This window comes from Panthera pardus, unplaced genomic scaffold (assembly GCF_024362965.1).
Source record: "Panthera pardus isolate Hobbes unplaced genomic scaffold, ASM2436296v1 HiC_scaffold_1, whole genome shotgun sequence".
NCBI lineage: Eukaryota > Metazoa > Chordata > Mammalia > Carnivora > Felidae > Panthera > Panthera pardus.
Genome location: NW_026526654.1, coordinates 90,438,211 through 90,463,850, shown reverse-complemented (window position 1 = coordinate 90,463,850; position 25,640 = coordinate 90,438,211). Strand labels below are relative to the sequence as shown.

Genomic DNA, 25,640 nt, shown 5'->3' with positions numbered 1-25,640 from the left:
TCTGTTTGTCTCCCTCTCTTTCTGCTCCTCCCCCACTCATGCTCTGTCTCTCTCTCTCTCTCTCTCTCTCTCTCTCTCAAAAATACATAAACATTAAAAAAATTTTTTTAATGTTTGTTTATACTTTGATTTCACAAAATGGTGAATGTACTAAATGCCACTGAGCTGTACGCTTAAGAATGGTTAAAATGGTAAATTTTGTGTTAGGTCCATTTTACACCAAAATAAAGGCTAAAAAATATCTATGTAACAAGTTTAAAACATTTTCTTCAAAGTGTATTTTCTAATGAATAATTTTCACTAACCAAATATCTGATGACTTGGGGAAAAGTTAAATTACACATAGCCACTACAAATATTTTCAAAGAATATTTAGTGATATGGGCAAATTCTCATTACAAGGTGGCTCAGTAAGTTAAGCGTTAGACTTTGGCTCAGGTAATGATCTCGCGGTTCTAGGTTTGAGCCCTGTGTCAGACCCTGTGCTGGCAGCTCAGAGCCTGGAGCTAGCTTCAGATTCCCTCTCTCTCTGCCCCTTGCCTGCCCATACACTCAGGCTCTCTCTCTCTCTCTCTCTTTCAAAAATAAACATCTAAAAAACATTTTATTAAGTTAGATAAAAGAAGCGCTATAAAATACAATAAATAATATTCACAAATATATATTTTTATAAAAATAATTTGTAAAATATATTGATACAGGAAAGAATAATATCAAAGATATTGAAAGAAATATCAAAATATCAACAGTGGAGTTATTTCCCGATAGAGGGATCATAGGTACTTTAAAATTTTTTTTAATGTTTTTATTCATTTTTGAGACACAGAGAGACAGAGCATGAGCAGGGGAGGATCAGAGAGAGAGGGAGACACAGAATTCGAAGCAAGCTCCAGGCTCTGAGCTGTCAGCACAGAGCCTGACGCAGGGCTCAGACTGACGGACTGTGACATCATGACCTGAGCCGAAGTTGGATGCCCAACCGACTGAGCCACCCAGGCGCCCCTCATAGGTACTTTTTTAAAACAACTTTACAGACATATAAGTTATATACCATTAATTTCACCCATTTTAATGGCATGATTCAAAGATTTTTAATAAAGTTACCAAATTGTGCATCATCACCATAATCTACCTTCGAACATTTCCATCACTGTATGTGCTCTTTATTTTTCTTTGTACTGTTTAACCTACTTTGGGGGAGAAGTTATTTCTATAAAGACAAATTCATAGTAATTTCCTAAGAACTTTAGGCAAAACTGAAAAGTAATACAATTTAAGCTAAATATAAATTAACAAGAATAAAAATTATTTGAACTCTGACTCAGTATTGTTTAGGATTTTAGGTCTGTTCTCTAAGACAATCATGGGAGTTACAAACAAAGATTTACATATAGGGATATACATTTTAGCTTTGGTTTTGATGCCAAAAATTAGAAATAATTTACTTGCCCAGCAATATAGAAATAGTTCATTTATGATACATATCTCAGATAGTCTCTGTTAAAAATGTTTTCCAAGAATGTTTAATGATTTAATGCTAATGACAAAATGCTGCCATAATGCAAGATAAGTATTGTGAATATGGTATGATTTCAATTTTGATAATAAAATAGTCAATTACAGTACATACACGTAGAAAAAAAACCTGGAAGAAAAAGCAAAAGAAATTGTTAACATGACCTCTATGTTTTGAAATTATTTTGCTGTTATGTAGTTCTGAATTTTCCACATTTTCTTTTTTTTTTTTTTTTAACGTTTATTTATTTTTGAGACAGAGAGAGACAGAGCATGAATGGGGGAGGGTCAGAGAGAGAGAGGGAGACACAGAATCCGAAACAGGCTCCAGGCTCTGAGCTGTCAGCACAGAGCTGATGTGGGGCTTGAACTCACGAACCGCGAGATCATGACCTGAGCCGAAGTCGGACGCTTAACCGACTGAGTCACCCAGGCGCCCCTGAATTTTCCACATTTTCTAAGATGAGCACGAATGACTTTCTATTAGAAAACATTTTTGGGGGGGCGCCTGGGTGGCTCAGTCGGTCGAGTGTCCGACTTCGGCTCAGGTCATGATCTCACGGTCCGTGAGTTCAAGCCCCGCGTTGGGCTCTGTGCTGGCAGCTCAGAGCCTGGAGCCTGTTTTGGATTCTGTGTCTCCCTCTCTCTCTGACCCTGCCCCATTCATGCTCTGTCTCTCTCTGTCTCAAAAATAAATAAACGTTAAAAAAAAAATTAAAAAAAAAAAAAAGAAAACATTTTTTTAAAGACCAGGTGAGAGGACTTAAGAACTCACCCAGGAGAGATCTGGAGAGGTGGATCCGAGCAGCCACGCCCATCCAGCCTTCCCTGTCCAACAGTGGCAGAATGCATTATATAGAGACTTTTCTGAAAATTTTTAAAGATTCATTAGAGAGTTTTAGTGTTTTGTTTGTTTTTTAACTGTCAGAGATTAAAAGCAAGACAGATTAATCTGAATGACATAGTGTGATAACTTTCACAGTATCCATCGGCAGCTCTCCCATCTACAAACCCTGACAAGTATGAACCAATTCAAACATAAAAGGCAATCAATACACAGGAAGTAAGTAAATATTAATGCTATGGAAGGGCAGAATTAGATCAAGGGACTTCAGTTTAACCAGATGTCATAAGAAAAAAATTTGAACCCCCTTTGTTCGTTTACTGGACAGATACTACTAGGTCCTGGGTAGGATACACAAGTGTAGGGTGGGGATAGGGAGAAGAGTCCCAGGGAGAAGGAACAGCATGTGTGAAGGCCCTGAGGACCCAACTTGGGGTTTTTGCCAACCTGGAGAAAAAAGCCAGTGTGGCCAGGGCAGAGTGAGAGGTGCAGGAGGAGGCTGTGGGGAGAGTGGCCAGGCCTTGAACCATAGTAAGAAACTTAAATTTCATTTGAAACATAATTTTAAGAAAAAAAGTTCTGCAGCTACGGCGTGGAGATTAGAAGCAGAGAGGAGCAGAAGTGGGGAGAGGAGTCAGGACTCCACTGATGGGGGCATGGGCCAGGGTGACAACGGAGACGGAGACGGGGAAAGTGGATAGGTTCCACTTATGCTTAGGGGTGGTGAGAAAGAGCTGCTGATCACCGAAGGGGGTAAGACAGGGAGAAATCAAGGGTAGCACCCAGTGGCTTGAGGGGCCAGCAGCACCCGGCATCCACTTGCCTAGAGGGGAACAGGGGGAAGGCCTAGGTTGCGGACTTGGTAAGTCTGGGTGCCTGAAGCGCACACATGGGGGAGGCAGTGGGCATTTTGTCCCAAATGAGGGGTGGTCCTCACGTAGGCGGTATTTAGGGCCTTGAGAAATGGGCACCATTGCCCATCGAAGGAGACTGGAGTGGGGACTCCAGCCTGGGAGAACTGGGCGTTCGAGAGGGAGGTGGAGTTTAAGGAGAAACCCGGAACCCCGAGCTCTGGGTCTGGCGGGAGGCTGGGCCCCCGTAGGCGCCCTGGGAGACTGGCGGCGTCCCGTGGTCCTAGAGCCCGCCAACTATCTGCCTCCCTCGGAGGTCAGACCTGGGAGCCGCTTTCCCCAAACATCAGCTTATTTGGGAGAACCTGTTAGAGATGACTCCAGTTTTAAAAAATTGACAAATAGCTACTGTGAATTAAATCAGTATCTCACCATTTATTAGTTTATTGTTAAATACCCATAAAATTTCTTTCAAGTCAAAATACGCTCATTTTTCTTAGGAGTAATCTTTAGTGTAATTTGGAAAGTATGACAATAAAAGAAATTGAATTAACATACAGATATCTTTCTCTTTAAACATAAATTGTATATGTTTGTTACTAATTGCTCAATTTTTCTCCAGAATGACTTAACGGAAACCGACATAACTAATGGGTCTCTTTGATTTTATAGAATTATATATAAATATCCATGGATTCATTATCACATAGTATTTTTAATTTAGAAATAAATGCTTCTATATTCTTAAACCACACACTTGATCTGTAACTAAAATCTGTACATTTTCATTTAGCTATATATTATGCACCTATACCAATGTATTTCAGGTGTCATAATATCAGACGTAAAAACTAGAAATGATTCTAAAACTAATATCCTTATTGCAGGTTTGACGATTGTCCAATTTTTATGGTTAAATGTGATTGCAATGCCTTTTTAAAATGCCCAGCTTCCCGCAGTTTGCATGTAAAGCAATTCTAGATTCAGTCAGTTGTATTCACTGAAAAGAGAATCCTTTAAAACTATGACTTGAAACTTTTTTTTCCTACAGGATGACCGTGGGGATCTTTGCAAATTGTACCTTCTGTTTGAAAGTCAAGCACTTACCTCGTCAACAGAAGAAAAAGCTACAAAATGACATTAAGGAGAATGGTGGAAAATTTTCCTTTTTATTAAATCCTCAGGTATTTGCAGATTTTGTAAGAACTGTGTGGTAAACACTGTGCATTAGGGGAGGGTAGGTTGGGGAGCCAGGATAGCTCAGTGGGTAGAGCATGTGACTCTTGACTCGGGGTCTTGAGCTCAAGCCCCACATCGGAGGTAGAGCTTATCTTAAAATAGTAAGATTAAGACATTTTTTAAAAAAGGGAGAGCGGGTCATGGTTAGAAGAGTAAGCAGAGAAAATTGGCAGCAGGAGAAAGTCACCGAAAGCAGGTGAAATTGTGACATTGCCAACAGGGAAGTGGACTGGAGAAAGGCAGAGGAGGGAAGACCATCATCCCACCTTCTCTCCATTGCTGTGAGCTGTAGGGAAATCCTACATGCCCTGTGAATCTGAGGATATTAGAGCACAGCCAAAGATATAAACAGAAATAATTTCAGACCAGCCAAATCTATTCTCGAAGGAGAAAAGTTATGGGGTACAGCGTTTTGCAAAAAGCCCTCTATCCAGGGGCACCCAGGTGGCTCAGTTGGTTAAGTGCCCGACTCTTGATTTTGGCTCAGGTCGTGATCTCATGTTTTGTGAAGTAGAGCCCTGCGTTGGGCTGTGTCTGCGCTGATGGCATGGAGCCTGTTTGGGATTCTCTCTCTCTCTCTCTCTCTCTCTCTCTCTCTCTCTCTCTCTCCTGCCCCTCCCCCATGTGAGTGCATGCTTTCTCTCTCTCAAAATAAATAAGTAAACATTAGAGAAAAGGGCTCTCTGTGTAATCACTCACCAGTCTGTCAACCCTGGAGTGTCACCTGTACAGTGTGACCTGTAAGGGACAGAGAGGAAAACATGCATTGCAGACTGATCTTTGTGATACAGCTTGTATTGCTTGTTTTGTTTATTTAAAAGCTGAAGGGAGCTTCCCTCTTTTGAAATGAATTGTAGGCCTGACAGTTTAAATATAGAATTTTGGCAGCTGGATGAAATCTTAAAAATAATTAAGGCTAACCTCTTCTTTTATAAACACTTCATCATAATGAAATTGAAGTCTGAAGTCATTGGATCCCAGGCTTCCAAACGCCAGGCTTGTCCCTGTCTGTTGCTCCTTCCTGTGTTGCTGAACTGATGGGTGACTTCAGCCGGCCCCTTCGTGGACCAGATCCCTGGGGCTTGCTGCCAGCGAGTGTGGTTTTTCTGTGAAGTATGTTCAACTCCAGTGGGATGCTAGGTGCTTTCTGGCACTTAAGTAGTTTGCCTGTGGTTATCAGAAACGGAATGTCTCTATTTACCTCCAGTTTAAGCAGAACTGCATATACTTTCCTTATACAGCTTCCCTCACTTGCTTGTCTCACCATTTCTTTGGGTGGATGGATGATTCATGACTGTTACACCTTCTCAGTTTATCTTCTGGGTAAAGAATAAAGAATAGCATCATGGTCTCTCCTTATTCGGAATTTCCCACATACTTTGAGTGCAACCTTTTTGAAAGTTATGTTGTCAATGTACATACATTTTTGAAATGTGCTTACCAGGTATTATAACCAAGGAGACAGCTGGGTGTGTGTTGTTGAGGAATGAGCTCCAAGATAAATTGCCAAGTGGAAAAACACATTCAGAGCAGAATGTTTAGGGTGCTGCCATTTGTGGCTAAACACAGGGCTGTGTGCTTACATGTGTGTTGCCTATGTGTACAATAGCTCTGGAAGGATACTCAAGAAGTTACATGAGGTGCCGCTGGGGAGAGTAACTGGGAACAATGGTGGGGAATATGTTAATTTATTATTATTATTACTACTGTACTTTTTAGATTTTCTACAATGTACATATACTCTTTATTGCAAAATAAATTAATAAAATTACAACTTAATGGGGCACCTGACTGGCTTAGTTGGTTGAGCATCCAACTCTTGATTTCAGCTCGGGTAATGATCCCAGGGTCATGGGATTGAGCCCTGTGTCAGGCTCCATATTCAGCATGGAGCCTACCTGAGATTCTTCCTCCCTCTCTCTCTCTCTCTCTCTCTCTCTCCCCTCCCTCCCTCTCCCCCCCTTTACCCCTCTTCCCTGCTCATACTTTCTCTCTAAAATAACATTTTTTAAAAGTTAAAAAAAATACAGTTAAAAAAATAAAAATAAATAAATAAAATTACAAGTTAGCAAATTAAATAAATAATGAATACCTTTTGAATCTGCCATTCCACTCTTAAGAAAATAATTAAACAAGTGTACAAGAAGATATTCAGCACAGCTTTGTTTAGAGGAGTGAAAATTTGGAAATAACCCCTAGGGTTGGTTAATCCATTGTGGTACGTTCATATCCATACTCTTTATTTTTTACATTTTTAATTTTTTAATTTTTTATTATTATTTACTTTAATTTTAATTTTATGTTTTTATTGGAGAGTGAGAGAGGGCAAGCGCTAGCAAGGGAGAGGGGCAGAGGGAGAGAAAGAATCTTAAGCAAGCTCCACGCTCAGCATGGAGTCCAATGCGGGGCTTGATCCCATGACCCTGGTATCATGATCTGAGCTGAAATCAAGAGTGGAATGCTGACTCAGACACTCAGACTCAGACCACTCAGGCACCCCATATCCATACTCTTTAAAAACTGTGGGGGCACCTGGGTGGCTCAGTCAGTTAAGTGTCTGACTTTGGCTCAGGTGGTGGTCTCACGGCTCATTAATTCGAGCCCTGGGTCAGGCTCTGTGCAGACAGCTCAGAGCCTGGAACTTGCTTCAGATTCTGTCTCCATCTCTCTCTGCCCCTCCCCTGCTTGCTCTCTGTCTCTCTCTCTTTCTGTCTCAAATATAAGTAAAACATTAAAAATTTTTTCAAAATAACCTGTTGATTTTGGGGGCACCTGGGTGGCTCAGTTGGTTAAGTGTCTGACTTTGGCTCAAGTACTGATCTCACGGTTCATGAGTTCGAGCCCTGCATGCACTGTCAGCACGTGCTTTGGATCCTCTGTCTCCCTCTCTCTCTGCCCCTCCCCTGTGTGCACACTCTCTCTCAAAAATAAACATTTTTTAAAAAACCTTGATTTTTTTTACCTTTTATGTAACTAAAAGATATTATTTATAAGGGTTTTAGAAAGCTGAGAATGATTACTACAAATTATCTTCAAGATTCTTTAAGGGTGAAAATTACAGATACAAGTAATATATTTAGATATTATTTTTACAAGTACATAATGATTTGGTTATTTTTTTTTCTAAGTGCACACATATAATCTTAGATAATGCTGATGTTCTGAGCCAGTATCAACTGAACTCTATCCAAAAGAACCATATCCATATAACAAACCCAGATTTTATATGGGAATCTATCAAAGAAAGGAGACTCTTGGACGTAACGAATTATGATCCTCATAAGTCACCAGACATCACACCACCTCCTTGTCAAAAGGCAAGCAGTTCTGGTAAGTATTTTATATCAAGTACTTAATATATTATAGGTGCTATAATAAACATTTTGGTTTGTCCAAGATAGTATAGTCAAAGGATTGTCCAAAAATATTACAAAAATAGGGGTGCGCGGGTGGCTCAGTCAGTTAAGCATCGGACTCTTGATTTGGGTTCATGTCATGATCTTACAGTTCATGAGATTGAGGCCCGTGTTGGGCTCTGTGCTGACAGAGCAGAGCCTGCTTTGGATTCCCCCTCACTGTCTCTCTCTGCCCTTCCCCTGCACGCATACACATGTGTGCACTCTCTCTCTCAAAATAAATAAGCTTAAAAAAAAAAGAAATATGACAAAAATAATTAAACTTCTTATCTCAGAATATAGGCAAATAGTGAAGGACAAAAGACTACTTTAGCAATAGGAATAAATTTCTTAATATCCAATCTAATGTGATCAGATTCAAAAAGACTACAAAAACACTGATAATCTCAGAAAACTTGATGTGTAATTTTATCTGGGAAGGGGAAGAAACTTTGTGTTTAAAAAATTATGACTGGAAATTTTATGATTAGCATTTTGCTAAATAAGTTCTTTCCAAAAGATGATCTCTCCAAAGGAAACATATCTCCTTTATAGACCAGATTTTATTTTGGAATCTGGCCAAGAAGCAAGACTTTGGACATAGAGAAATGCAGTCTTCATGAGACACATCAAAAGTCAAGCAGTTCTGATAAATAATAATTTATAGTAAGCACATGATATATGTTAGATACCATATTGTGTATATAAATTGTATTATTTATGAGAATTTTAGAAATCTAAATGTTTGGTATGGTGCAGCCTCTTTAGACAAATGATTGTCCAGAAATGCTGTCATCAGACTTTCTTGCTCTCAAGATAATGGTAGCTAAAACAAAATAGGCAGAATGGTAAACTCCTCCAGGGGTGCCTGGGTGGTTCAGTTGGTTAAGCATCTGACTTCAGCTCAGGTCATGATCTCATGGTTTGTGAGTTCGAGCCCCCCATCAGGCTCTGTGCTGACAGCTCAGAGCCTGGATCCGGCTTCAGATTGTGTCTCCCTCTCTCTCTGTCTCCCTGCTTGCACTCTGTCTCTCTCTCTTTCTCAAAAATAAATTGACATAAAAAAAAAAAAAAAAGAATAGTAAACTCCTTTTACATTGAAAATGTTTTTCAACATCCAGAATAATACCCTCGGATTTGGAATTACTATAACTACATTGACGCCTTTTGATATCTTGATAGCATATATATATATATATATATATATAGTTTTAGAGATAGCATGCAAGCAGGGAAAAGGGGCAGAGAGAAAGAGAGAGAGAGAGAGAGAGAGAGAGAGAGGGAGAGAGAATCTCAAGCAGCTCCACACCCCAGCATGGAGCCCAACATGTTGCTCGATCTCACCACCCTGGGATCATGAGCCAAGCCAAAATCAAGAGTCGGATGCTTAATCGACTGAGCCACCAGGCACCCCTTGGTAGCATAATTAAAACTGGTAAGAAATCCTTTTATAAAAGAAGTTATTCCGTATGTATCATAATGCCATAGACAGTGTTATGATTCTTTTATAAGAAAAACATGAAGCAAAAATTGCTTGGCTTCACATAGGAACCCTCGAATTTCCCTCCTTTAAAACATCCCAGTTCCTTCATTTGTGACATGATGGCACTGGGGAACCACTCTGATCCTGCAGCATATTAGAAATGCATTTCATGTTGGGGCACCTGGGTGGCTCAGTCGGTTAAGCGCCAGACTTGGGTTCAGGTCATGATTTCGCTGCTCATGAGTTGGAGCCCCGCATTGGGCTCTGTGCTGACAGCTGAGAGCCGGGAGCTTAGAGCTTGCTTCAGATTCTGTCTCCATCTCTCTGCCTCTCCCCTACTCGTGCTCTCTCTCTCTCTCTCTCTATCTCAAATATAAAATAAAACACAAAAAAATTTAAAAAAGAAAAAAAGAAATGCATTTCATGGGGCGCCTGTGTGGCTTAGTTGGTTAAGTGTCTGACTCTTGAATTCGGCTCAGGTCATGATCCCAAGATTGTGGGATTGAACCCTTGGACTCTGCTGGGCATGGAGCCTGCTTGAGATTCTCTCCCTCTCTCTCTCTCTCTCTCTCTCTCTCTCTGCCTACCCCTCCCCCACTTGCATGTACATGCTCTCTCTCTCAAAAAGAAGAAAGAAATGCATTTCATAACTATCCTCACCATAATCTTCAGAAGAGAAAAATGCTATTTGAAATTGTATATCTATCAATGAGTTTCACATAATACAGATTTTATTACAATTGTCCTCACATGCCTATTAAAAGAGAATTATAATGTATTCTCACCATCTTTTGTCTTTAATCTTTTTGTCCCACCTGCTCTGTCCTTAGATCACCAATTTCTATAGCTAATTTGAGGACATCTTTAAAAAAGATAATAGCATGGTAAATATTACCTATACTCAAGAATCTTAACAATTCCAGGGTTTATCGTTGATAATTTTAATAAATCTTTGAGTAGCAAACAAGTGTTTTGTTTGTTTTCTCTTAGAAATGACAACAGATGATCTGTCCCAGGACAACTCCACTGAGAAGGAAAACGTTGTGGAACTCACAGAGTAATCTACTTCTGATCATTAAGACTCTCCAGTTTTGCAAAGTATTTTGTAAACGTCAAACACAGTTTTAAAATACTATTAGTACCTCACGTTTCTTGTAGTATTTTTGTTTATCTTGCTTATCTAATTCTAGGCTTTTATTTATTTAAGACTTTTTACTTCAACTAGTAGAGTGATAATTATTTCCATCTTAGTATTATACAAGATTGGACATGATAGTTGGATTGATTTGAAAAAAGAAAAGGTTTGGGCAGTCTCCTCACCCTGCTACCTTACAGAGAAGCCTTTAGAGTAGAGACAGTCCCTTACTCCCTACCTAATATGTCAAAAACTGGAAATGACAGCCTTCTGCAAATGGACCGTGTGCAGCTTCTTCCAGCATACCCCAAACTGTAATGTCAGTTAAGGGTCACATTTAGCCTCATTTTATTTGTTAATCGTAGTGTTAAAAAAGAGAGCAAATACCAAAGATAAAAGTACAGATTATGAGAAGTCTGACACTTTTATTTCAAAGGGTTGTTGACTGTAGTCCAGACAATCTCTGGTGTGAGCCTAAGTGATTGGTTCCTAAGGGTCAGAACCCAAGAGGATGCAGGATTGGTTCTCTCTCCAGTGTGCTGGCCTGCTTCTCTTATTTCCTGCCTCTGCTTCAGGACGCCCACCTTCTGATGCAGACACTCAGTATTTGGCATGAGAACTCTAAAGTTACACACAGGAGGAATCCAGCTCATTCCATAAGACTTTCTAACCGTTTTCAGAATATCTAAGGAGGCATTAGGGACTTAAAATGTATTTTGTATGGGATTAGGAGACATCCAAGAAAAAATTTATGAAAAGGCTCTTTAGTTTAAAAGTCCATTGTAATGTTTCATTTTTCTTATACAAATTTCAGGTCTTATACAGAGAATGCTGAAATTCCTCATTTTCCACAAGATTTCGAAGTTGCAAAATATAACACCTTGGAAAAAGTAAGAGCCTGATTTGTAGTTGAAAAAAAAAACCCCGAATGTCTTCTGATTACTTTTCCTGTTTGATAATTTTCTCATTGTTTTGGAAAATTGTGCATATCCTGAATAAATATTTAATAGATGAGTTGATTTTTAATAGTCAAAAAATTTTATATTTAAAATGTAACATTTAACTTCTTAGTGTTTTTATTATAAAAGTAATACCTGCTCACAATAAAATATAAACAGTACAAAATATTAATGGGACTTTAAAAGTAAAGGACTTCTTCCGTGTTTATTAATGGCTTCTTGTATTTTAAGAGTAGATTTGACACTATTTACATTATGTTGAATTTCCATTACCACTCATTAAAAAGAAAAGGAGATAATTCTTTCTCCAGTGTCGTGTAAATGAAAACCCTCGCATTCAAAATGATGCCCCATTTGTATTTTTTAGATATTTTAATGAAATGTAACTTGAAAACAACATTCCTTCTGTGATAGAGAAAATATAAAAAGTGGTATAGTTTAAACACATACAGATATATCTGTAGTAAAAATACAGGCAGGAGATATACCAAAATATTAATAGTAATTATATCTGTAGTGTGCTTTCTGGTAATTTTTATTTTTTCTTCATACTTTGTGCATTTTCCGAATTGTGTCTCCCGTGAACTTGTGTTGGCTTTATAATCTACATTTTTAAATGGTGCGTGCGGCTTGTTATTTAACGGACACACAACCTATTTTCCAGGTTGGGGTGGAGGGTGGTAAGGCAGTGGCGGTGGTGGAGCTGCAGTGCTCCCGGGAGGAGCCCGGGGACGCCGCCTTCCTGATATCTGCACACTTCCTCTCGGCCACCGGCGTCAAGGTATCGATCTTTATGTTGATTCGTATGTATTTATCCACCCTCGTTCGTAACTAGTTTCCTTAACACTGGTCAAGGTACCGGCCAATCTGTTACCCTTTTTCTTTTCACCTGGTGAATGGTTTTGAAAAGTTGAGCCGTGTTCTCCCTTGCAATGTAGCCGGTGAAGGAAAGGGGGTGAGAGCCGCGCCTTGACTAGAGCCGCACGGGGTTCTTCAATGTCAGTAGGGGAATATTCAGCGGGTGCAGGGCACGTGGGCTTCCTGCCCCTGTGTTGAAGCACTTAGGGGAACTTGCCTAATGCACACACTGCTAAAAACCACCCATTCACACACTTGGTTAAGTACCTGCTGAGTACCAAGTGATCTACCAGAAGCCAAAGATAAAAATTACTTAGGCGCGCGTGGGTGGCTCCGTCGGCGAGGAGTCTGACTTCAGCTCAGGTCATGATCTGGCAGTACACGAGTTCAAGCCCCGCCTCAGGCTCTGTGCTGACAGCTCCAACCCTGCAGCCTGCTTCGTTCTGTGTCTCCCTCTCTCTCTGCCCCCTCCCCCTTTTGCATTCTCTCTCTCTCTCTCTTAAAAATAAATAAACATTAAATTTTCTTTTTTTAATTACTTCAAACCCTGCCCCTCAGAGGTAGATCACCACCAGGGAAGATTCATGATTGTAACCCCCTGGGACAGAACTGATACTGAAATGTAAAGTATTGTAGGCTCACAAACAACCAGGAAGCCTTTGCAGAGCCCGAGACCTTTGCATTAGGTCACTGTCAAGTCAAGGGCATGGTTCCCATTTGAAACTATTATGACACAAAAATAAATTCAGAACTAATACCTAAAGTTCAAAGCAAATGCTGCCACACCACCAGGATGTCTTCCGTTTAGACAGACTTACAGGCAGGAAGCACAGCACCCACAGGGCACACAGACCCTCTTCAGGGGGAGTGGTCCTCGCAGCATGTTACTCGGGCTCTGGATGCTTCTGGCTTTGCCCCCGCTGGAGGTGCCAGCTGTGGTGCCAGGAGGGAGGCTCACATCAGGAGGAGGCAGGATCTACCTGACGTAGAAAGTCACCCACAGTAGCCCGTACCTGTTGTAACATGGGCCTAGGTTGGAGATGTCTTGAAGGGAGATGCCCATTGCTCGCATCACTGCCCTCAGGGAAGCCCAAGGCTCAGGTTTCCCACCCACCATTTAAGTTTCATTCATTGAACTCCTGGTCCTGATGCAATTTATTAATGAGAGGTCACTAATACCTAAGCAATTTTGCCTAATGTTACAGCATCCCACCCTTATCAGCTTTCCACAGGAACAAATATAAAAAGTTAATCCAGGGGCACCTGGGTGGCTTGGTCGGTTAAGCGTCCGACTTCGGCTCGGGTCATGATCTCACGGTCCGTGAGTTCGAGCCCCGCGTCAGGCTCTGTGCTGACAGCTCAGAGCCTGGAGCCTGTTTTAGATTCTGTGTCTCCCTCTCTCTCTGCCCCTCCCCTGTTCATGCTCTGCCTCTCTCTGTCTCAAAAATAAATAAATGTTAAAACAAATAAAAAAAAAAAAAAAAAGTTAATCCAAGTCGAATGTGTCCAAGGAGGAGAAGGGGTTTTGTTAACCTTTTACCCAAAAACATGTGCTCTGTTTTGTGGAGGATTTAGTTGTGTGGGTAAAAAGTAAGGAAACATCAAGTTGAAAACCATGATAGAGTGTGTTGTCACTGGTTTTCTTTACTGAAAACTATAAGGCTGCATCAGCCACTGTGTCCCCTCCTGCTTACTATCTCGAGAGCCCTTCCTGAGTGCCTTCCGCCCTTAGCAGGCGTGAGTCTGAGACCACAAGTAGAGTGCTCCTCCGGTGAGTGTGTTCACTTTGATAGAAATTATCCTCACCAACTGTGAAAGAGCTGTCCTGCAGAAGAGGCTTTTCTAGTTTGCCCCTCTCATAAAAAGCCAATTTGATGGAAACCTTCCAAAATTGTGTTAAACTCTGCCTTCTCAAATGGAGTAACTTGAACATGGTATGCTCTTTTCTCTAAGCTTCAGAGGTGTCCTGTGGCCACCAGAGCGGGAGGGCAGTTGAGCAGTGTCATGAGTAGCCTGGCTTCTTCCCGGGGCGGCACACTCCAGAGCCAGAGGCTTGGCTGACACCCAAACCGACACCCATGGGCAAGACCTCCCCCGTTCTCTGAGGTTAATGACTTTGGGATAACTGCTCACTACAGGAGCACGGATTTCCAGGAAAAGCAGAAGAATGCCACATCCATGGGCAGGTTGGAATGAGGGAGACAGTTTGCGTCTATCCACAGGATGCCTTGTTCCACTCCCTCAACATTATTTGCGTGACCTGAGAGCTTTCTGCCTTTCTCCTTGCTGTGGTAGTATCATTTCATTTTGACGGTGTGCTTGTCCCTAACAGTACCTCATTTCTGAGCTATTTTTCTTTTCCTCCCTTCCCCTGATTTATTTTTCCCATTTCCAAAAAGCTTGAAAGCCAGATTTCAAAGCTAATTAGAATAGTATGTAAATTAAGAATGTGTAGTCTCTGAACAGACGTTTGAGTGACTCTCCAGTGAATCAAATGTGCCTCTTCTGCATGTTGGGCCTGCTCAAGCTTTTCTCCCTTTCAGGTTTTAGGCTGTTTTGTGAAGGATTGAAGATTTAAGTAATTCTTTGAAAATAGTTAATAAACTTTTTCATGGCAGGGATCCAATGCCTATTTACATTGCTTTCCCCTGTGGTACATAGGAGGCATTCGGTAAAGACCCGTATGTGAATAAGTTAGTACATCCTCGCATCCTGACATTTTGCTGCACGCTATGATTCACAGACTAGAAGACACTTCTCTGTAAAGAAAACCTCTGCAGACGCAAGTGAGCACTATGAAAATTACATTGAAGAACTGAAGAAACAAGGATTTCTGCTAAGGGAATATTTTACACCCGAAGCAACCCAGTTGGCATCTGAAAAACTGCAGGCGGTAAGACTGACTCATATGTTTAGTTTTTGTGACTGACTGAGTATGTTGAATAGAAATGTTTTCTTTGTGACAAATAAAAACTTGGCAGGAGGGAAGAGTGGGAGTTAAGAACAGGAAAGGTAAACTCACAAAAATGCACGGCAGGGCAGCCGGTGGGGAGTGAGTTCCAGGATAAGCCATGAAACTTCCTGCTTGCTTCAGCAACAAACCCTCATGGCTTTCAAAAAATTTGATTATAACCTGGGCCAGGAATCAGGGGTCCTTAACCCTTAATGCTGCTTAACCTTTGATGCCACTGGCAGGCCTCAAGCTGATAAAGTGAAGGAAGAGTCAAAAGGAAACATAGAGTGGGAGTAAAAGAGAGAAGGGGAAATGAGGAGAGTGTAGGGAGGAAGTGGAAGCTCAAAGTTATCAGTCACTTGACTGCCGGTGACTCTTTGCCTGGCTGAAATTAATTATTTCTTCTCTCTTGGTTTTAAACCAGTCCACTTACGAAACTTCTTGTTGGTTTTTCAAATTTTGTTGTTGCAGTTGCTTTTGGAGGAGGTAATGAATTCAAGCACTCTGAGCAAAGAGGTGAGCGATTTGGTGGAGATGGTCTGGGCGGAAGCTCTCGGCCACCTGGAGCACACACTTCTCAAGCCTGCGAACAGGATTAGTCTCAATGACGTGAGTCACGTGCCTCCTCCAAGCAAACCTCTATCGTGACAGACCCGCTTTCTGGCTCACTAGCTTGAATGATAGCACGTGTGTTTGCGCACCGGTCTGGTTGTTCTGGATGCGTTCCTGACATGCTTTTTAGTACCTTGGAGAAGGGGAATGTGGAGAGTGCTGAGAGGAAAACAAGCTTCCGGGAAAACTAGATGTTCCTGTCTCTCAAATGTCAGACCCAAGAACTGCTCCAAGCAGGCTTTTTGGTGCCAGCTCTGTAGGAGGCCCGCTCTCCTAGGTCCCGAGGTTTGTGGCAGGCCTGAGGGACAGGGATGCTGTTGGTCCTCAGTCGGATGCTCAGACCCTATTCTGCTTCTGTCACTGCTTCACAGTCTTGGAACTTGTGACTGTTGTAGAGAAAGACAGCATGCTTCCAGAAGGTACTCTTCTTAATTTTACATGATTGAAGGAGCAAGTGAAGACAGTATTCCCAGTGGTACAATTGCGTTGTCGTAGTAAAATAGTACAGTCTTCTTCTGTGGAACTAAACTAATTTATTTCAGGGAGAAAAAGGTTTCCTGGCACAAGGCTCAAAATGCACTTGTGTAATTAGAAATACATTCTGCTGAATTTTGTTCTTACTTTGATTCTTTCTAAATTTCTAAATTTCTTTCTAAAATCTTTCTAAATTTCTTGTGTGAAAAGCACATCTCCTATGGTTGTGCTAGAATTCCTCTCTCTGTGAATATAGACATAGCTGTGGATGCAGTTATAGCTATAGATACAGATGTAGATGCAGGTATAGATATAGATACACAGATACAGATATTTAAGACTCTGGTTCTTTCCCTTAGTTAAGCTGAGCCCATTTTTGGAAACCTTCTCATGGCATCATTGTCACAGCTGAGATACATCTCCCATAAACGTGGCATTTGTTTTATGGCTGGTGTCCAGTAGAAAACTAATAGTTATGACATATCTAACAACTATTTTAGGTATTTTTATGCATGTTCCTTCACTTTCTCTTTGATTGTAAAGATTCAATTTTAATAAGAGTATATTGTTGTCCACTTAAAGGTGAGCAAGGCAGAGGGAGTTCTCCTTCTAGTAAAGGCAGCCCTGAAAAATGGAGAAACAGAAGAACAATTGCAAAATATGATGACCGAGTTCTACAGATTAATACCTCACAGAGGCACAGCAACCGAAGAAGTGAACCTGAGACTATTAGCTAAGAAAGAGGACCTCTGCCAGGTAAATCTCTGAAATACAGAATTCAATTTAAAATATGTTGGGGAAGAATCTTTTCAAATCTGATTAATAAGGTAGCACTGAATCACAAAAGGTGGCTCAAAAATAAATGCTGAGTCATTTTAGAATGCTTTGGATCCTTATGGAAGTTATCTGAACCATGTTCCCAAACATGAATGTGTTGGAATACTAGTACAAAGGCAGATATGTTTAGAATTGCTCCACGGTAAAGTAATTTTCTACATTAGGATGATGCTGGCCGGCCAGGTCTGAGGACCCAGAGCGGCTTCCTGGCTGCTCACAGGATAGAAATCAGCGGGACTGATGGGGTGCCTGGATGGCTCAGTCAGTTAAGTGTCCAACTTCGGCTCAGGTCATGAACTCGCTGTTCATGGATTCGAGCCCTGCATCAGGTTCTGTGCTGGCAGCTCAGAGCCTGGAGCCTACTTCTGATTCTGTCTCCCTCTCTCTCTGCCCTTCCCCCACTTACTCTCCATGTCTCTCTCTCTCTCTCAAAGATAAACATTTTAAAAAATTAAAAAAGAAAGAAATTGCAAGATAGAAATCAAAGGTGGGCCAGCGGGAGGTGAAAGCAGAGGTTACTGAAGGGAGAGAGAGTGCAGGTACAGGCAGTGTCTGGGAGAGGGAATCTTATCTTTGCCTGAGGTCTGGGGTTTCTGTGGAGGGTCGTGGTCTGGTGTACATGTCCTCTCAGGCATGCAGGAACTGCTCAAAACAAAGTGGGGGCTTAGGTGATGTTCCTTGGAGCCAGGAGGGTTGTGTGAGATATGTAACTCTGGTGATCTGGAATGCGCATATACTGGCTTCTCAGGTCTTCTCACCTGGTCCTGCCTTAGGTATTATCTCTTCTACAGAAATCCTTAACTCCTGGTCCCATACAAGGAGGACATGCACTATTTGCATTCTGACCTGTGTGTAAAGTGGGGGTCCTAACAAGAATAGAAGCAGGAAAAGGAGTAAAAAGCAGATTTTTATGGAGTCCTTCAGTTTCCCTATCTCAAGGAGATGAGTTGGGATTGTGTTTGTAAAAGAAACAGAAAGCTGTAATTGCCTTGAACAATGAGGATACTTACCCCCCTGTATAACAGGAAGCCAGCTGTAGGGTGACGGCTGGTCCAGTCGCTCAAAGGTAGCATTATCATCAGGGGCCAGCTTCTTCCCATCTCTGTGCTCCCTTCTCCACCTGGCTCCCCTTACATCACCTTACAGCTACAGTGCTTCCTAGCATCCCATCCAGAGTATTTCTTTTCTTGTCTCTTAGAGGAGGCTCCCCCTACCCCCTGCAATCCAAAATAAGTGAAGAACCAACAGATGAGATGAACCAGTCCGCAGGATGAGAAAGGAGTCTTCCAAATTTAAAGTTTCATGATTTGCCTAACCAGAAGAAAGAACCTCAGTGGCTGGTTTTCGTATTGAGCAGGTGTCTGGGATGCCCATCCAAATGCTTTTTCATTTAACTTTTCTATATTTTCAGTAGGTGATGCATCTGCATTATTCAAAAGTCAAAATTATATATTTTTTAAAGTTTATTTATTTTGAGAGAGAGAGAGAGAGAGCAGAGGAGGGGCAGAGAGAGAGGGAGACAGAATCCCAAGAAGGCTCAGCGATGTCAGCCCAGAGCCCGATGCCGGGCTCGTGACCTGAGCCAAAATCAAGAGTCAGATGCTTAACCTACTGAGACCCCCAGGTGCCCGGTCAAAATTATATTTACAAGGAATACTCAGAGTAGTCTCTGTTCTACCCTGTCCCCTCCACCCATTGCAACTCCCCAACTCGATAGATAACCATTTTTACTAATTCGTTTGTCTTTGCAGTTTCTTTATGCACAAAACTGTAAATATTCACATGTATACTTATTCCTCTTCTCCTTTTTTTACATAAAAAGTCATATGCCATCTTTGCTGCTCTGCACCCGCTTTCCCCACTTAACATATCCTGTACATAGAGAGCATCTTCACTCACCACATTGTGGATTGTTTCCGGACTTTGCTACTACAAACAGTGCCACAGTGAATACGCTTTTGTATTTGTCATTTCGTACCTTCAGAGGAGTGTCCCTGAGACATGTCCCAGGAATAGAAGTGCTAGCTTACAGGGTGAATGCATCTGTAATTGTGATAGATTTTGTCCGATTCCCTCATAAAGGTTCTACTGTTTGCCCACCCATTATCAGTGAATGAGAGTTTCTATTTCCTGTAGTTTTACCACAAGTGTATTTGTCAAACTTTTATAGATTTTACCAATTTTGTGGATGAGAAATGACCTCTCGGTTCCAGGATTTGTATTTAGGGGACGTTTGTGTGTCTTTTTCTGTGAACTGCCAATTCATGACCTTTGCCTCTTTTTCTTTTGGATCTTGATATTTTTCCATGATTTTTAGGACATCTTAAGAAGTTAGGGAGCTTAGTCTGGGATGAGTTACAAATATTTGCTACAGTTTATTTGTTTCGTTTTGCTTTGTTCTTTACTTTGCTTATGGTGAATTGGGGTGATGGTTGACGTGTTCTATTTCACCACACAGAAATTTTTGACTTTTATATAGAAAAATTCATCAGTCTCTTCTTTTCTGGCTGGTGTATTTGAATTGAAATTAGCCCCTCGCCACGCCAAGGTCATAAGGATGCATGGCAAGTAGAGTGAATAGGGCTCCCCTGTCAATGTCTCCTTAGCCTCAAAGATGGTGAAAGCAATACATTCCTGTATAAACGTAATTCAGATTATCCAGGAGCTGTGTTCCCTCCTCCAAGCTCCATGACCTATGAGTATACTAAGTATACCAGGGTTCCCTTTCAGGGAAGACACCTGTTTCTTCATCATTTTTGTGTCTTTCAAACCTAATACCAGCCTGGCATAGAGAACATGTTTAATGAATTTTTTGGTAACAGAATTGGACTTGAGTCCTGATGAGCTGAGTTCCTATTTAGTCACTATCCCCTCTCTGCTGTGGAGTCATGAGCAATTAATTCAGCTTCTCAGAGCCTCATTGTCCCCATCTATCCAGTGAGGATAATAAGATCTAATAAGACCAGTGTAACAGTGTGGATTAAAGGAACAGTGTACCTGAAAACACTTTATCAACAATGATGTGCTGTCCTAAAGTACACTATTATTATTATTGTATATTATGCTATCACTGAGGGCACAATACATACTAAAGGTATTACCTTTAATGTTCCACTTACATATTGATCAAAATATTGATCAAAAGCTTTGGGGAGGGGCACCTGGCTGGCTCAGTTGGTGGAACATGTGACTCTTGATCTCTCTGGGTTTTGAGTTCAAGCCCCACATTGGGTGCAGACATTACTTAAAAGTAAAACCTTTGGAAGAAAAAAAGCTTTGGGGAAATAAAACCTTATTTTTCCAGTCTTTTTGAGAAAGTGTAATGTGCTATAAATATTTTGATATGTAGTGATTCTAACGTCTTACATCATTTCCATCTACAGCTAATAAGAGACATGGTTAATGTCTGTGAAACTAATCTGTCCAGACCCAACCCGCCTTCTCTTGCCAAATACCGAGCTTTGAGATGCAAAATTGAGCATGTTGAACAGAACACTGAAGAATTTTTCAGAGTTAGAAAAGAGGTTTTACAGAATAATCACAGGTATGCATAAAGGAAATGTCTTAGGATCTGTTATTATGTAATACTATTTCAGATTCTGTTGAAAAGCTACTGTCCAGGGGTGCCTAGGTGGCTCAGACGCTTGATTTTTTCAACGTTTTTTATTTATTTTTGGGACAGAGAGAGACAGAGCATGAACGGGGGAGGGGCAGAGAGAGAGAGGGAGACACAGAATCGGAAACAGGCTCCAGGCTCCGAGCCATCAGCCCAGAGCCTGACGCGGGGCTCGAACTCACGGAGCGCGAGATCGTGACCTGGCTGAAGTCGGACGCCTAACCGACTGCGCCCCCCAGGCGCCCCCCAGACGCTTGATTTTTGCTTAGGTCATGATCTCATGGCTCCTGAGTTCAAGCCCCCTGCAGTTGGGCTCCACACTGAGAGGGCGGAGCCTGCTTAAGATTCTCTCTTTCTCCCTCTCCCCACCCCCCACATGCATGTGGGCATGCTCCCTCCCCCCCCCCCAAAAAAAAAAAAAAAAAAAAAAGCTACTCTCCACAATTACCGGTATGATTTAATCCTCTATAACAAGGTAACTATATTGTGATGACAAATTTCTTTCTTCAGTGTTTATAATATAACTTGGGACAGTATTCTATGCTTGAAAACTCTCCCCATTCACTCTGAGTTCAAGCTTACCTAATCTTGCTGAGAATTAAATTTAAAAATTTTAAATCACAAGGCTTTTTTGTGTTTTGAAGGGTGTTATATAGGAAAACCCATTTAAATTAAGATTTTAAAATGCAGCTGTGTGCATGGTAGCTTCTAAGACGCCCACTCAATGGCATGAAAACACTCAGTTGAAAATCTGGAAAACATGGCCAGAGATATGGCACCCCTAACCGTCAGTCACATCCGTTATCTGTTTCCTCACTGATGGTGAGACTCCCTGTTTCTTGTGCTCACGTGTGTTCTACAAGCCAGGACAGCAGCAGGAGCAACAGGAGGCTGGATCAGCCTCTCAGACCAGCCTTCACTGGGTGTTAGTTTCCTCTGAGATCCTGGACCCAGTTTCAAGGTTCAGAAACTAATTTGATGGATTATTCTTAAGGGTGGGACTGACTTCCATTGGATTGGTCACTCAGCCCACTAATGTAACTTCCCAGCACTCCTCTGCCTGAAGTCTTTCTTCTGGGTGTTTCTGGCATCTCAGCTCTCATTAGGTACAATGGGCCAGGTTAACCTTAATCAGCCTCACACACTGCTTGGAGCCAAACCACGGGGGCCATTTGTTACATTTTTAGGAATTTTGTGAGCTGAATACCATTAGTAACTTGACATCGGCTGTGGTGGGAGGATTTATACCATAGAAACCAGCAAATGCCACAAATCGGGGTCCTGTGTGGGTTTTGCTATTGCTTTGAGAACTGGTTTTCCGGCAGCTAGCTAGAAGCACCCCCCTTATGGACTAATTCAGACCTGTCTAAAACGGTGTTCTGCCTTCCTTGATCAGTTGCCCTCAAATGCCATTACTAGCGTTACTTCACACCCACCAAGATGGCTGTATTTTTTTTTTTTTTTTGAGAAAATGAAAATATGGGTAATTATAGTGTTCGTGAGGATGCGGGGAAATTGGAACTCCCATAAAATGGTGCAGCCGCTGTTTGGCGGTTCCTCAACAAATTCAGCACAGAATTACTATCTGCCCCAGCGATTCCAGTCCTCGTTAGATACCCCAAAGAAGTGGAAACAAGTACTCAAGCAGATACGGATACATGAATGTTCATAGCAGTGCTATTCACGATAGCCCAACGGTGGAAACAACCCAAATGTCCATCAGTGGTTGAATGGATTAGCAAAACGTGGTATGTACACATAATGGAATGTTAATCACCAAAAATGAGTGAGGTACTAATACATGTTACAAGATGGGTGAGTCTCAAAAGCATTATGCTAAGTGAAAGAAGCCAGACATGAAAGACCACATATTGTATGATTTCATGTATATGCAATATCTGGAAGAGACAAATCGAATCCATGGAGACAGAAAGCAGATTGCCAGGCTCCAGGAGAGGGAAGAATGGGGACCGACTGCTAAATGGGTATGGGCTGTTCTTCTGGAGTGCTGAAATGTTTAAGTAGAAGCGGTGGCTGCACATTTTAATATGCTAATTATTACGGAAGGGTGTACTTCAAAAGGGTTAGTTTTGTGTTATGTGACTTTTACATCAGTTAAAAAAATCCTTTCCTTTAGATCTTTTCCAGATTTTGCTCTTATATATAATCAAATTACTTTTCCTTCTTTTGATTTGACTTTTGACCCACCCCTAGATATCTGCTAGGATCTAATACTAAATTAGAAACTACTAACAATGAAAGCAGAATCAGGAGGGGAGTAACTGACTTTCTCCAGGGAGTCAAAGAGAAGGAAGAGCCATGTCTTCAAGCCCTGGGGAGGGGGGTGCAGTTCAGTCATCTAATGTAACTCAAGCCCTTAGAGATCTCACCTCGCACCCTAGTAATGTCATACAACAAAAGTGGACCTCTCTGTGTGGAGAGATTCTGCTGCTGTTAAGAAGCACAAGCAGAAGAAGCAGAAGAAGAAGGAAAAGAAGAAGCAGAAGCAGGAGAAGGAGAAGAAGATTTTCTCCATTTCATTTCACTAATGATGATTTTTTCATATTCATTTTTTCTAGCTATAAAATTCATGTTCTTTGCTGAAAGTTTAGACAATGTGTGAAAACATGAAGAAAATTAAAGATCACCCAAAATCTCACCACCCAGAGATAACCCAGAGATAACATGACCACTGTTAACATTTTGGTGTAGAATAAATATATCCCAAATTGAATTATTGATTCTTCTCCTCACCTAGTGGTGTGTTGGTAAGCCAGCTCTCTGAAATAAAAGTCCTGACTTGTAACAACTGCTGATTTCTGTGGTATAAAAATGCTCCCACCATAGCTAATCTCAGGCTACCAATGTGACACCAAGAAACATGGAGTTGGGAAGACATACTGGATAGACTCTCCTACGCCCTCCACCCCACAACTCCGTCTCTCCGTAGTGCCCCAGTCTTTCCCCATGCCTCCCCATCTAGTCACCCACCCAGAGCCATTGTCCACTGTCCCTCATCCCCACATCTCCATTCCTGTCACTTCTGCCTCCAAAATGTCTGTAATGCATTGGCTTCTTTCGTTCACACTGCTGCCACCTTCAGTCCAGACACCGTTGTCTCATCTCCTTCCTGACGTTCTTCCCGCTCCTGCCACATCCAATTAAGTTTCCCATAACAACCAGTTAAGTCTTAGAATACACACTGTATTATGCCATGTTGCAGTAAATGTCACCTTCAAGGATAGGCCTTTCTTGACCATCCCGTCTCTGAACCTGGTAGAGTAGAACTTAAAATCAGTTATTTGTTAACTTTTCATTTTTGTCTCGCCATTAGGATGTAAGCCCCATGAAGCCAGAGACCGTGCTATCTCACTTCTAGTGCCTGGCAGAACACTCAGCACAGAGTGTATTTGTGAATGATTGAGTGCAATGAATTCAAGCTATTTATTCTATATGTTATATATTTGAAAAACTTTGGGATCATACCATCCATAAAGTTTTGTAACCTATTTTTAAAATTCATTTTACAACAAGTCTTACTTCATATACTTATTTATTTTTTAAGAGTGTGATTTTTTTTTAATGGCTACATAGTATTTGCAAGAAATGTTATGTTGTGACTCGCAGAATCCATTCCATAATAATGGACGTTTGGGCTGTTTTGGGTTTTCTCCTGCTAATAATGATTTTTTATTTTACTTTTGATTGTACAGTCTCAAGATTTTTCTTCTGCTTTTTACAGTACAGGTCCAGTAGACATCTTGCAGATATTTAGAGTTGGCAGAGTGAATGAAGCCACAGAGTTTTTGAGCCAGCTTGGCAATGTGAAGCCCTTACTGCATGGATCTCCCGTACAAAGCTTTGTAGGGATCCTATCCCGGTAAGAGGACACCATCTTTATTTTCCAAATGTTTCAGCCTCACGAACGAAGTGTTTTACCCTTTTTCCTACTTTCTTTATACCCTACCTGGGTCTCTTCAGTTAAAACCAGCTTACTGCATTCCAGAGAAAACTGAGCCCTTTAAATTATAATTAAATATAATTTAAATTATTTATTATTATATGTATTTTAAAGTGTAGTACATGGGTATGAATTGCTTCTTGAAGACAGTATCATATGAAGAAAGGAGATTCTCTATTTCATGGCTCTTCTGTGTGTCTAATTTGGGAATGTCCAATACTTAAAGAGAAGGGTCTACAAATTAGAGTACCTAGATGCTATGAGTTATCTATTCAAAACGTAACTCTAATTTCTGTTTGCTTTGAATAATCACTTAATATTAAAGCCAAACTGCAGTCACAGAGAGCAGGGGAGAATATGATTACATCTGGGTCCTTAACTAAATACCTAAGAGGAAATATAAAAGGAAATATACAGGATACATCTAGAAAAAACGTTCAACTGCTGTTGAAGGACCCAAAAGACACTTACATTAATCGGAAGGATGCCAAGTTTCCTTAAATTAACCTATAAATTTAGAGCTATCACAATAAAAGTGCTAACAAGATGTTTTTTTAAGAAATAAAAAGCTGATTATACTACACATATTTTTCTTTTAATTTTTTTTTTTAACGTTTATTTATTTTTGAGACAGAGAGAGACAGAGCATGAATGGGGGAGGGTCACAGAGAGAGGGAGACACAGAATCTGAAACAGGCTCCAGGCTCTGAGCGGTTAGCACAGAGCCCGACGCGGGGCTCGAACCCACGGACCGTGAGATCATGACCTGAGCCGAAGTCGGACGCTTAACCGACCGAACCACCCAGGCGCCCCAACACGTATTTTTTTTAAATTTGACTTTGCCAGAGTAATTTTGAAAAAGAAGATTAATGAGGAAGAATTAACCAGACACTAAAAACATGTTATAA

At 41.1% G+C, this 25,640-nt stretch overlaps 1 protein-coding gene across 4 annotated transcripts in view; it reads left to right on the top strand.

Moving 5' to 3' along the window:
- PARP4 (poly(ADP-ribose) polymerase family member 4) overlaps positions 1 to 25,640 on the top strand; it is a 116,847-nt gene that overhangs the window by 9,634 nt on the left and 81,573 nt on the right. For 3 of the 4 annotated variants that reach the window (XM_053901173.1, XM_019436450.2, XM_019436448.2), the window contains exons 2-11: positions 4,262 to 4,394; positions 7,578 to 7,779; positions 10,318 to 10,384; positions 11,277 to 11,352; positions 12,086 to 12,202; positions 15,023 to 15,172; positions 15,704 to 15,841; positions 16,901 to 17,074; positions 20,539 to 20,699; positions 24,514 to 24,651. In XM_053901173.1, coding sequence (XP_053757148.1) covers positions 4,263 to 4,394; positions 7,578 to 7,779; positions 10,318 to 10,384; positions 11,277 to 11,352; positions 12,086 to 12,202; positions 15,023 to 15,172; positions 15,704 to 15,841; positions 16,901 to 17,074; positions 20,539 to 20,699; positions 24,514 to 24,651 — 1,355 coding nt within the window. In that variant the 5' untranslated portion in view covers position 4,262. Of the gene's footprint in view, positions 1 to 4,261; positions 4,395 to 7,577; positions 7,780 to 10,317; positions 10,385 to 11,276; positions 11,353 to 12,085; positions 12,203 to 15,022; positions 15,173 to 15,703; positions 15,842 to 16,900; positions 17,075 to 20,538; positions 20,700 to 24,513; positions 24,652 to 25,640 lie in introns of those variants that run through there. The other variant, XM_019436449.2, reaches the window with a different exon arrangement.